At 35.8% G+C, this 13,299-nt stretch overlaps 1 protein-coding gene across 7 annotated transcripts in view; it reads left to right on the forward strand.

Annotated features, from left to right (window-relative positions):
- dmd (dystrophin) overlaps positions 1-13,299 on the forward strand; it is a 164,887-nt gene that overhangs the window by 75,769 nt on the left and 75,819 nt on the right. For all 7 annotated transcript variants that reach the window (XM_036562454.1, XM_036562453.1, XM_036562455.1 and 4 more), the window contains exons 46-54: positions 42-189; positions 1,058-1,189; positions 1,309-1,458; positions 5,569-5,649; positions 5,782-5,863; positions 5,951-6,120; positions 9,851-9,968; positions 10,288-10,478; positions 12,035-12,189. In XM_036562454.1, the coding sequence (XP_036418347.1) occupies positions 42-189; positions 1,058-1,189; positions 1,309-1,458; positions 5,569-5,649; positions 5,782-5,863; positions 5,951-6,120; positions 9,851-9,968; positions 10,288-10,478; positions 12,035-12,189 (1,227 nt within the window). The remainder of the gene's footprint in view (positions 1-41; positions 190-1,057; positions 1,190-1,308; positions 1,459-5,568; positions 5,650-5,781; positions 5,864-5,950; positions 6,121-9,850; positions 9,969-10,287; positions 10,479-12,034; positions 12,190-13,299) is intronic.

The raw sequence follows: 13,299 nt of genomic DNA on the forward strand, positions 1-13,299 counted from the left end.
TCACCTATTACTCTGTTTGTACCATTTTAAAAATTTCATAGATCTGCAGGGGAAAAGATTGTACTTACTGAGCTTCATGAAGACATGGGGGAGTTTCAGTCTTGGCTGGATAAAGCAGAGGGTGTGGCTGCTATACAAGTGCAACCAGGCAATAAAGAGCAGCTCGGCACAGCATTAGAAAAAGTGCAGGTATTGCTTTATTTGATGTATTGCTTTGCTTGCTATATTTACACATATTTAGTCAGAGTTTACACACAGAGAAAATTTAATCATGTGGCTCCACTCACTAAGATCCAAAGTTTACGCACATCTGTTAGATACATTACATATAAAATTGCATGCATACATTTAAAATTAATAAATAATTTTGTCGGATTCTGATTTCAGTTTTTGGGTACTGGTCAAATTCTTTATAGGCATTTTTTATAGGCAGTCTTTATTTTAAAACTTGTAGCTCTTGCTATGTAACCTAAATGAACCCATGAGCACCTTTCCAGCAACACAAGCACCTTTCCAGTACTTTCTGTTAGCCAAAGTTGAAAAATAAATTAAACTATTTTCTCTTTCAATGAACCAAATTTATGGAATTTAAAAATTTAAACAGAAGATGTGTTGCCTATTGATATAAGATTAATTCAATAAAGTGCTACATCAAATGTAAAAGGGGACTGGCTATTTAGTACAATGAGTCATGTGAAATTATGCTCTGATTTTGTTATAGCAGCATTCAAGTGTGGCATTCAAATGACTGCACATACCTGCCTCACATTATTTGCATCATTAAATTGCAACACCTGCTGGTGAAAATCTAAATAATAAATTGGCCAATTGCCAATCATGTAGTTGGAGCAAAAATCATTCGATTCCCGTCTTGGATGATTCTGATTGTACATTGTCAAGATTAAAACCACAGTAAAGCCTCAAAGCTTATTTCCACTGTGGTTTTCTGAAATATGTAAAAAGTCAGGCAAAATGTGAATGGAATTAGACAAACATTATTAATGTGTTGTTTCTGTGTGTGTGTGCGTGTGTGTGTGTGTGTGTGAGACACCTTCAGGCTCAAGTAGCAGAATTGCCAAGCAGAAAGCAAGCTTTACACAAAATTAACATCAAAGGTTCATCCCTCCATGCTGATAAAGTCAAACCTCTGGAGAATAATATGAAGATTATTAACATGCGATGGGCCAGGGTAATTCATACAGCCTTATAATATTTAATTTACAGTTTTGTACTCCTCCTGTAATATTACAGGATTTTTTTCACAGTTCTGCTACTAACATTTATCTTTTCTCCTGCTGCACTTTGAAGGTGTCTTCTGATCTTCCTGAGAAGCAGCGACAGATTGAAGATCTCTTGAGAAATTTGAGTCTGTACCAGGAGCAACTTTCCAAGCTCTCCAACTGGGCCTCCGCAACTAGAAGTCAACTTCAGCAGTCATCTGGGGACATTAGCCATAAGGTATTCTGTCGTATTTTTTTTATATGATTAGGGCCAGTAGGATCACAAATCCACTTTAAAGATGTGCATGTACTTTCATGAAACTCAAAAGCTTGGAATCACCATTTAGAAGTATGAAATGGGTGTTTTGAATGATATAAAGCCAATTTGTTAAACATATGTGTATAACCCAGATTCTAAAAAAGTGTGGACACTGTGCAAAATGTAAAAAAAATACAGAGTGCAGTGATGTGCAAATCTTTAAACCCTATGTTTAATTGAAAATAGTGCAAAGACAACACATCAAGTGTTGAAGCTGAAATACACACATCATCTAAACTGCTTATCCTTCTGGGTCGCGGTGGGGCGCTGGAGCCTATCCCAGCTGTCATTGGGCGGAAGGCAGGATACACCCTGGACAGGTCACCAGTCCATCGCAGGGCAGACAGACAAACATACACATTCACACACAGGGGCAATTTAGCATGTCCAGTTGACCTGACTGCATGTCTTTGGACTGTGGGAGGAAACCAGAGAACCCGGAGGAAACGCACGCAGACACGGGGAGAACAAACGAACTCCACACAGAAATGACCCTAGTTGCCCGGGTGGGAATCAAACCCAGGCTATTCTTGCTGCGAGGCGACAGCGCTACCCACTGCGCCACAGTGCCGTGCTGAAGCTGAAGCATTTTATTGTTTTTGAAAAATATATACCCATTTTGAATTTGTTGCCAGCAACACGTTTCAAAAAAGTTGGGACGGGGCATGTTTACCATTGTGTTGCATCACTTCTTCTTTTAATAACACTCTGTAAGCATTTGGGAACTGAGGAGACCAACTGCTGTAGTGTTGAAAGTGAAATATTTTCCCATTCTTGCTTGATATAGGATGTCTTGCTGCTGAACAGTTTGGGGTCTCCTTTATCATATATTTGGTTTCAAAATGCGGTAAATGTTTTTTTTAATGGGTGACAGGTCTGGAATGCAGGCAGGCCAGTTTAGCATTCAGACATTTTTACTACAGAGCTATGCTGTTGTTGTCTTGCTCCAAAACCTGTATATATCATTCAGCATTAATGGTGCCTTCTAGGGCTGCAACAAACGACTAATTTCAATTCTATCAATTACTGAAAAGAATAATTGATTATTAGGATTATGAATCACTACATTACCAAATAACTTTTACATTGCAAATGCTCTCTTGAACGTACCAGTAGCCTCGACGTTAAGACAACAGTGCAGTGTTTAAAACTGTAAACGTTATCTGGAGTGTGAACAGGGTCGCTGTGAATAATAGTTACTTGCTTCCCTTTTCCAACTCCATTAACGATTTCAGAGAACATGCATTTCGAAATAGAAAATGTTACAGCTCAGCTCATAACATGAAGTAGGACAGAATTTACCATTAACATTAGCCAACTAACTTGCTAGCACAACTATCGCTGCGTCCCAAACCACACACTTCTGTACTTCACACACTACACTAATGAGTGCACTTATTAGGGGTGGGGGAAAAAATCGATTCTTAGATGCATCGCGATGCGGACGTGAACGATTCTGAATCGATTCACAAATGTCAAAAATTGATTTTCTAAATATTTAATTTATAATGTAATGTTAACAGAACGCAAAAGGGTGGAACCTGGAAGTGGGTAAGTGCAGCGCCCGGACAGTCTGTGGCGGCACATAACAAAAACAGCCGCAACATTTAATGTCCAGTATGTGTCAGTATGTGATAATGTCCTAGTTTAGGCTAAAAATATAAACGAAAACACAGACTTACTTTGCTCTGCTTTAAGCTTTAGCTATAGCTGCTTTTCTTCCAACTCCGCCAGAAAACTTTTCCTCAGAAGTCGATTAGTTTCTTGTAAAATGTCTCTCAGCGTTCCACTGTTTTATGAGGCTGTCGCTTCTCATTGGCCAGCTTCTTGCTGAACTTTCCTGTTCCACCTTAAATTCTGCCTGAGGTGCCGAATGTAAAAGCGGCACCATTTAAGGTGGAACGGGAAAATTAGAAAGAGAAGCGACTTCATCTTCGCAACTGTTTAGTGTTTGACAGTCTCTCGTTGCAGATTTAACGTACCAGGAAACCAACTGCGCTGCTTATAAATGCAAATAAGTCCATTCATCTCCAAATCTTCGTCTGTCTTTCTCTTTTCCTTTTTCGTTCGCTACTCGTTCGGCGAAACCTCGTTGCTACGTAACCTGCAGTCTTTCGCGCTCCCCCCCTCTATCACGAGATCAAAACCGAAGTTATGAAATCACTAAAGAATATATAATGTGCTGCGTGGTCATCCATTACCACTGGATCTTATTTCACCGTAACAGCGCATTTTATCACAGATGAGTGGCAGCAGCATCTCCAAACAAGAGCAGTGAATGAGAGCCTTCTAGTTCCCTTGCCACATCACTTCCATTTGTTTTATTAATAAAAGATATTGGAAGTAAATTCATTATGGATCATTACAAATACTTTGTTTTGAAACTACCAAGTCCTCACACAGTAAGAAAATAGAAATCATGTATAGAAAAAAAAAGATGCATCGATAATCGTTTTATAATCGCATTGCAGCCCTCTGAATCGTAATCGGATCGAATTGTGAGGTTCCTAGAGATTCCCACCCCTAGCACTTATAATGGTATATGCACTATTTTTACACACTATTTAGTGTGCTAGTATGCAATTTGGGATGGGGCGTGTCTTACCGAGATGTATTTTCTTCACCCAGTGAGCCGACAAGTTTGATCCTCAGATGCTCCAACATGGAGGATGTGCTCCAGTGCCAGCTAAGGTCGGCTTTACAAATAGTACAACTGACAACTTTTTTTCGAAGTTTAGTTCCCACACTTAGTTCCACAGGATTTTGTCTTTGAGGCTGCCATCGCGCTGTTTTGAAGTCTCCAGTAAGCGGTAATGTCAAAATGTTTCTAGTGAGCGAGAAAGACGCGTAATGACGTCACCAACTAACCGACCACTAAATTAGTTACCAACTAATTTTGTCATCGATTTTAGTCGACTAAGTCGAATAATCGCTGCGACCCTAGTGCCTTCACAGATGTACAGGTCACCCATGCCATGGGCACTAATGCACCCCCATACCATCACGGATGCCGGCTTTTGATCGGCTTTTGATGATTGCTTTTGCAGTCTTTCACTGAGTTGTAAACCCCCCATCTTTATATCTGAAAGACTTGATATGTTTTCTTTATACTACGTTCAATTAAACATATGATTTAAACAATTTGCACATCATTGCATTTGGTTTTCATTTACATTTTGCACAGTGTCACAACTTTTTTGGAAAACGGGGTTGCACAAATTCATTCAAACATGATGCTAGTACTAGTACTAGTAAATTCAAACATGATGGTAGTACTCTATGGCTTTGTAAGTTTCAGCTTAACTTGTAGTAAAAAATTAAGACATTTTAGATGTGTCCAGAAGTATGTAGATAAGAAATAATGCCCGTCTACAATCAACTAACATGCCTGCAATGCATGCCTGTCTACACTCAACTGTTTATAAGCCAAACAGAGGAGCGAACAGCAGTGTACTCTAGCTTTGCTTTGAGAAGATGCCTAAACCAAAATATATGCAATTAATCCACACAAATGAAAGTGTTTTGTTAAATTAATTTACTTATTTATTTATATTATTTATTTTGAGATCAAAATAAGTGTGGAAGCTGTCAGCCTGTGCCATCTATGTAGGCACATCCCTGGATATTATAAAATTAATGTCCAGAACACCTTGTAATTAAAAAAAAATAATCTCTAAGCAAGAAATGACTGTAAATAGATAATTATAATATATTATTTATTATTTATCATTTAACAATTTCTTGCTGCTTTCAAAAAACTTGAAATATTGAATTTAACATCTTAAAATACATTCTTGTGTTTATCTTATTAATATTCAACCTACACTGTGCAAGTTATTACTGAATAAAGTAATCGTGAATTAAGACAAGTGATTTTAAACTTTTAAACAGTATTGTTCATTTTAATCAATTGTCAATTATATACAGAAGTTTACTCTCATGTATATTATGTTTTTGGATATGCTTTTCATAGTGCATTGATATCTGCATAGATTTTGTGTTTATTTTAGATTGTTCTGTTAATTGTAGATTGATGACGATATCCAATCCAAGAAGCCAGACGTAGAAACAGTTTTGGCTAAAGAGAGACCACCAAGCCAACCTGAAAGGGTTTGTTATCGAAAGTGATACCACATTTTAAAATATATTTTCAAGACCAAATTTTTAAACTACACCCTATGTACCATATGTGCTATAAAGGTAACAAAATAATTTATTCACGTGATATCTACCCTTTTTCAGGGCCAGTTTGATAGTCTTAATGCAGATTGGATAGCCATTCAAGTACTGCTGAAAGAGTGGAGAGACAAATGCCAAGTTTCAGGTAAAGTTTCAGAAATATCATTTAAAACCAACTATCATGATATTCAGATTGTCACTCAACTTTTTAACTTAATGTTCTGTTCTACAGTTGAAAGTTTGACAGGCAGTGTCCCAGAAGATGCCGCCACAGTGGATAAGTTCAATAAATCGTGGACAGAACTCAACAACTGGCTGTCTCTGCTTGATAACATGGTCCTGACACAGAGAGTGAAAGTAGGAGATCTTGCTGAAATCAGTGGCATGACTATAAAACTCAAGGTCAGTAGCTACATTAGAAGTTATTAGCATGGAGATCATGATGGAAGATAATGTTCTGTACTTGTTTTCTCTACTTGGGCTGTTGTCTTTATGAAACAATCATCTTCTCCCCTTCCTTGGTCAATGAGATTGAATTCTCCTGTAATATCTCCCAGTAAAAATAACTACATTCATGATTCCTTTGATGACAAATAATTCCCTAATGCCATCTCCAAAAAACACAATATGCATGCATCCCTGTATTCTCTGAGGTACCGGATGTTGATGTTTAATTCATAAATCCTGTTCCGCAATGATCTAACATTTGTAAGAAGGATAGTCAGGAGTGGTAGTTTTGTTCTGTACCACTGAAGCTTCCTCCATATTCCTCCCCCGCTTGCCTCTCCTCTTTCTCTGCAGGCGGAGGTAGTCTCTCCGCTGAAAACTATGACCAAACTGCCTGGTGACTGTGTAGGAGATGACTAGCCCTCCCCTCGTTCCCTCATGTCAGCCATGGCTGTGAACTACCATGAGAAAAAGTGTCACCCTAAAATTCAAGGGAAAGCAGTTTCTTTTGCAGTCCCTTTAAGGTTCTTACTCCATTGTTATGTTGTTGCTGCATTTTAACTTCCTTGTAACACTTAATCAGCAAACAATCACAGTACACTGTATGCGCTATACTCTGACCATTGCAGTTTGCCAACAGGGCAGCGTCCCTATTTTTATTTAGTCTGACCAGAGTACATAGTTCCAAAACAGTTCTGATTTGTCTAAATTTTATATGCACATCTGTAGCTTTTCTGTTTGAGTGTTCTTTCATAATGTTGTCCCTGAGAATTTTAGGAAGCTCCTTCACCTTCACCATGCTTGCTATTTATAGCATGAAATCTATCCAACGAATGGCACTGCAAGTGCAATTTACATGACAAACATTTTTATTTTTGCATTGATATGTAGAACTTGCCTGCAGTAATTTTTTTGTCAAAGAACAAAGGTGCTCCTAATTTGAAATATACAGGAGCACACAGAAAAATCTATCAGCACAAATGTAAAATAAACTTTTCTTTATTTCCTATTTTTCTTTATTCCTCCAATCAGCCAGGATGTTTAATTCAGCAATCAGATGCTTTATTGTCAAAGTCCTTAAGGATTATTTGAACAAAATTAGGAACTATTATTTTCAGCTATTCAATTTTTATTATATTCTTTTGTATTTTTTTTCATTTCATCTGTGTTCCTGTCTATTAACTAATTAGCACAAAGTATGTCTTTGTACCAGAAGTTCTTATAAGTTTGGCCTGCAAGTCCATTTGTTGGACAGCTGTTGTTTTTTTTTACTGTCACGTCTTGATAGTTTCTCATTTATTTAAAGTGTCTTATAATATAATCTAAAATTTTCTTAATTACAGTCTAGACTAAGACTTGTTGAAAATTAAATGATACATAATATTAATATCTTTGATAATTTTCAAATAAAAAAAAAAGTCCTATGCTCCTGAATGAAGAGTCATTTTGGAGCTGAAAGCGTCTTATTGGCGAGCTAAGCTGGTTGATGTCGACTGACTCACTGAAGTAAGCCCTAGTTGTGCAGGCTGTTTTCCACATTGTTCAAATAGCCCTGATGCCACATTTTTTGCAGCATGCCTGCAAATTCAACAAAATGCTTTTCCCCTAGTTTTAACTTCTCCATGCAATCAAATTAAAGCTTCATTTGATAGATTTTTCATTGTATAAGTCACTTAGCTACTGGTTGTTTTGCTTAGCGACTGTTTTGGTAGCCTGTTTAAATGCCAGCATGCAAAATTTGTAGTTGAGTACTGTAGTGGCTGTGGTATTTCTGTGATGCTGCATTGTGCCCAGTAAACGTGTGTTTTAACTCATGAGATTTACATTAATGGCCTTTATAGAACAGCAAAAGCAGAAGACACGTAAACCAGTTCTTAACTAACATGTGAGGCTTAACAGCTGTGCAAGTTAGTTGTTTAGCAGGATAGTTAGGCTTCTGATGACAAGCATGATGAGCCAGAAGCCTAATTTTCTTGTCAGGCCCTGTAAATATTGTAATCGAGGCCAGTGTCACGCATCATTAAAAAAAAAAATCACACTGAATACTTCAGACTGTGAATATGATGGTGAAGTTATTAGGCTTAGGGTAACAACATGTTCTCGCACAGTTGCTACTAAATCAGAATTCTGGTTGCCTTCATAACAAGGAGCAAGTGTGAGCATTTTGCTTTTTTCTTTCAGTTTTGGTTTTTGAACATATCTTTGTTTATGCGTATTAATACATACTTTTTGTTTATAAATACAAAGCCAAAAGACATTTTGTGAGTAAATTTGAAGTGGACGTAAGCACTGAAAGAATATTAAGTAACGAAATCAAGAGTCTCTGAAGACTTGTTTCTCTCATTGTACTACCCAGTGGTTAGAGTACAGACATCCTAATTTGCTGGTGAAATCCGAGGACAGTATGAATTTGACCTAAGATCTAAGACAGATAAAGTTGTGTAATGATGTACTTGGAAATTTGTGATATTATGTTTATTTATGTATAAATCTCTTTGAAAGGAAAAATAAATACCGAAAGAAATACCGCAAAAACTTGACAGAGCTTTGGTGGCAGATGTGAATGTGCCAGTGAAAATTGGCATTCTACCAGGAGCTTAGAAGTGTGTCTTTTCTGTTTATTAAACAAAGTAGAAGTAGTATGACATTTCCTTTCATACTGTTGTGTGTTTTTCAGTGGAAAAATGTTTTTTTGGGAGAGTCTCCGAGCTAGTTTAGCATTTTTGCTTGATGATAAATGGAGGTGGTGAGAGGGAGAGGTGAAACATTGATTCATATTTTTTTTTTTCTTTTTCTTCTTATTATTAATTTTTATTATATAATGATGATGAAAACAATTTTATTTTGATGTTTATTTTTATATATATATATATATATATATATATATATATATATCGCTGCTGTCGAAACAAAACCTTGCATCTCCATTTTTGATGTTTTTCAGTTTGTGACATAATTTGAAAATACCTGTTGCCCTTTACACTGTGTGTTAATTTCATGAAGGATGGACAAAAAGGAATGGCCCAGAATTACTTACTTTAAAAGTAAAGTAGGTTTTTTATCCTCCTGTAAAGTTATAATTTTGGAGATACAAGGTTTTGGTCCGACAGCAACGATATATATGAAGCCATTTCAAATAATATGGAAAATCATGTTTAATATGACCATGGACATGAGTTAACGTTCTAATTTAATGTTGACTTTAATACATGACTTGTTAGAAGAAAAAGTACTATAAGTGTTACACAGTTTACTTTGTTTGTGCCGGAAATAAACTAAATTACAGTTACAATAGACATGGGCCAGAAAAAAACTTAGACTTCTAAAAAAAAAAAATAGACTTCTAAAAACTGTTTTTCTCTCTCAAGTGTTACTAAAGATGACAAATAAGATGGCTTAAATCTGCCCAGCAACTGTCTTTTACTTCCTCTTCCACAAAAACACAAAATCTTAATTAGTTTACCATAATGTAGCATGATTAAAGATTGTGTAAGTTGCTATAGGACTAATGTAACAACATAATGCCTAGGAAGCTTGTACATCCACGGGCTCAGAGATTCCTATGCATTGCATGTTAAATCTTATAAATCATATTATGATTTCTTTTCTGTCAAGAACATTGACCCTACTGTATTTTAAGTTACATTCTCTATGAATTATAATGTCACATTTTTTTATATTGCAGTCATCACTGCAAGACATGGAGCAGAGATGTCCCCAACTGAATAAACAGATCACTGCAGCCCAGAACCTCAAGAACAAAACCAACAATCCTCAGACCCGTGCTACAATTACAGATCAAAGTAAATCCATTGTACCTTTATGTCTTTTAAATGGTTTCATTACCATCAACCAGGTCCAGTTTTACAACTTATTATGCAGCTTTTCATGTTGTTTTATGTACTTCCCTCTTTGGAGATGAATTACTTCTAGTTTCTTGCATAGCAGCTGTGTAATACAAATGTGCAAGTAGCTCCTCTTAACAAATGTAACCAGTTTTAAGCTTTTGATACACTTTTAAACCATTTGTGGCAAAATATTTGGATTGATGGATTGGGTGGGTGATATGCCAGTGCCCTCGGCTCCACTACATCATAATTGTATTGTTGTTTTTTCCTTTAGTTGACAAATTACAAGCACACTGGGAAGACTCACACACCAAGCTGATGGACAGGGCTCTTCAACTTCAGAACATGTATCGAGACTCCAGTGATTGGCTGGAGGCAAGAAAAAGGGTGGAAACTCTTATAAAGCAAGCCAATGAAAAACTAGAAGTCTGGAAGGGAACTTCCCAAAGTGCTGATGATTTAAAGGTAAAAATATGGATGCCTTAAGGAGCTGTTCTCTGTTTTGCTAGAAATATTTAAATGTTAGAGAACTGTTGGGGAGAATTGTATGTGTGTGTGTGGGTGTGTGTTGGGGGGGTGTGGGTGTGGGTGGGGGTGTCTTTTTTGTAAGGCTGTTAAGTGGATTTTACTTGTAATTTTTTCACAAACAGACAAAAAATCATGGCAAATAACTTCACAATTTCTTCAGATATAAAAAAAACTTAGGATTCTGATGCTTCAGACCAAAATTTGTAAAACAAATGCCTTTAAACATTACTTTAGGTCTATTTGATAATTAGCAAAACACTACTGAAAATATCAATTTTGTACATAGGTATAGAAACTGCATAGAAGAATCCTAAAACACCCATGATACCGAAATTGTATATAACATTTCGAAACTGTCCTGATGGGCGAATAAAAAAAAGTTAGCTACACTGAGTTCCCTCAGTTACAACCATGCATTTTTTTCTTCAATAACACTGATAGAGTATATTTTGATAGAAATGTGTGTAATTTACAAAACAGAAAGTAAAAGTTTTTTTCGTCTTCATAGGTGAGCAAGCAAGTCAACGTTTAAAAAATTATTTTTGTTGTGCTTAAATGTAAATGTTACATTGTGGCAGTTGTACACAAATTTTGATTTCAAGAAAGCTGCAGTTGTGTGGCATGTTTCATCTTGGCACGGCTATGTATATGTGGAGAGGAGTGAAATATCTTCATAGCAGGGGTGCTCACTCCTTCATTTTCACCCTTATTGCGTACTAGCAGTCAACAATATCGTAGTCCTAGAGGAAATATTTGATTATATCAGATATTATTTAAAATAATTGTAGTTGATTTCCAATCCTCCAGTGTCCTATACTACTAAATATTGCAACATATACACTTATAATATAATGCCAGCTGTGCACATTTAAATTAGATCTTTGAAATTGTCCCTGACAGTACCTCTCCCCCAAAATTAAGTGTTTTTCGTTGAATGAGGACAAGTTTTTTGCCCCCTCAGAGGTTGACATTTGATGTGTAAACATGTAAATCTTGTGTAAATAAAGTTTATTCTATATTGTCACCAAGGTTATTATAGTTTTTAATTTTTCTTTAGATTTTACTTCTATTTAGTTTTTCCTTTTTTTTTTGATTTCAGTTTAGTTTGAGTTAGTCTAAAGGGTGCATTAACAGTTTTAGTTTTGTTTTTTTTATTTGCTGAAAAGTAATAGTTTTAGCTTTTAGTTTCAGTTTTATATTTAGTTTTGCAGTGGACAATATAGTTTTGATTTAGTTTGTATTGCAGTTAATTAGCACATTTTTCATTGCTGGTTTTGTTTTAGTAATAGTTTGAGTTAACTATAATAACCCTGATTGTAACCCCACACTGAACAGGTTTTTGAGCATTTTAGATTTGTGCTTAAAGAAGCACAAAATTGTATTACATTGTGTTGATCTTTATTATTACAATGTTATTAAAGAAGTCAGAATACCATTATTAGTAACTGCACCAGTTTAGAACGTCATTTAATGATAATTTATGGAATTTGCAGAAACTTGCCAAGAATATACAGCAGTGGCAAGCTCAAATGGATGTGACCAATGAACTGGCAAACAAACTGTTGACCCGTTATGCAGATGATGACACTAGCACGATTAAACAGATGACTGAGAGCATGAATGTTGCTTGGGCCAACATCAAAAAACGGTGAGTTAATTGTCTAAAAAAATTATATTATTAATTACAATGTAGATTTTCTTCTCTACTTTCTCTGAAATATTTTTCTCTAGTTTGTATTGCAGGTAAAAGACTGAATCATTATTGTTTGTATGCAGAAAATGTGATGTCTTTTACTGAAGAAAGATAAAAACAATAAATAAATAAAACGTGTGTCTAAAAATAGAAAAATACAAAATGGCAGAGAAGATGCATTTGTTTTGGATTCCTACTTTGTTTTATCAAAGCTTCAGCCATATTACAATGGGCACAAGGCACTAGATATTCTTGAAAGAAACAAAGATGGAATTGTTATGTTAATCAATATACATCAGTACATTAATATATCACATACATAAAATTAGTGTACACTTTTTATGGATATTTCAATTCCTTAGAATCTTTCTAATAATCTCCTTTCTTTTTTGGGTTACAAGAAAACTAACACTCAGCCATATTACAGTGGGCACAAGGCACTAGATATTCTTGAAAGAAACAGATGGAATTGTCATGTTAATCAATATACATCAGTACATTAATATATCACATACATAAAATTAGTGTACACTTTTTATGGATATTTCAGTTCCTTATAATAAAGATCAAACAGGCATACCCCTTTTCTGCTTGTTCTGCCTTGCCCACGTTCCAGGAGATGCCTTCTTGCGTCTTTTGGTTTTGTCTTTTTGTCTGGCTTTCTTTTCCACCACGCCGAAGAACATGCCTCCAAGCCACACCTCCTGACACAAAGTGCCCTCCTAGAGAAGGAAATGGATGTTTTTTTTATTAGATGCCGTTATGAGCAGAATTATATAACCAGTGCAGGTGGATAGCACAGCAGGTTGACTGTCACGTCATCTATAGTACAGCACACCATCCTTGATATTGTAGCTCCAGTTGTGAAACCTGCTAAGGCAGTTTTCCTCAAATTCAGTCATACAGCTGTATGATGAAGCAAAATCAAGAGACAGTTGGGCACAACCAAACATATTTTGGTTTTAGCTGAGGTTTAAAACTTTTTTTTTTCCCAACTAAATACATAAAAATTTATCAATATTATTACTAAAATAAGGCTGTCAAAAGTGGCATATTTAGTTTTGA

This window comes from Colossoma macropomum, unplaced genomic scaffold (genome assembly GCF_904425465.1).
Source record: "Colossoma macropomum unplaced genomic scaffold, Colossoma_macropomum, whole genome shotgun sequence".
Taxonomy (NCBI): Eukaryota; Metazoa; Chordata; class Actinopteri; order Characiformes; family Serrasalmidae; genus Colossoma; species Colossoma macropomum.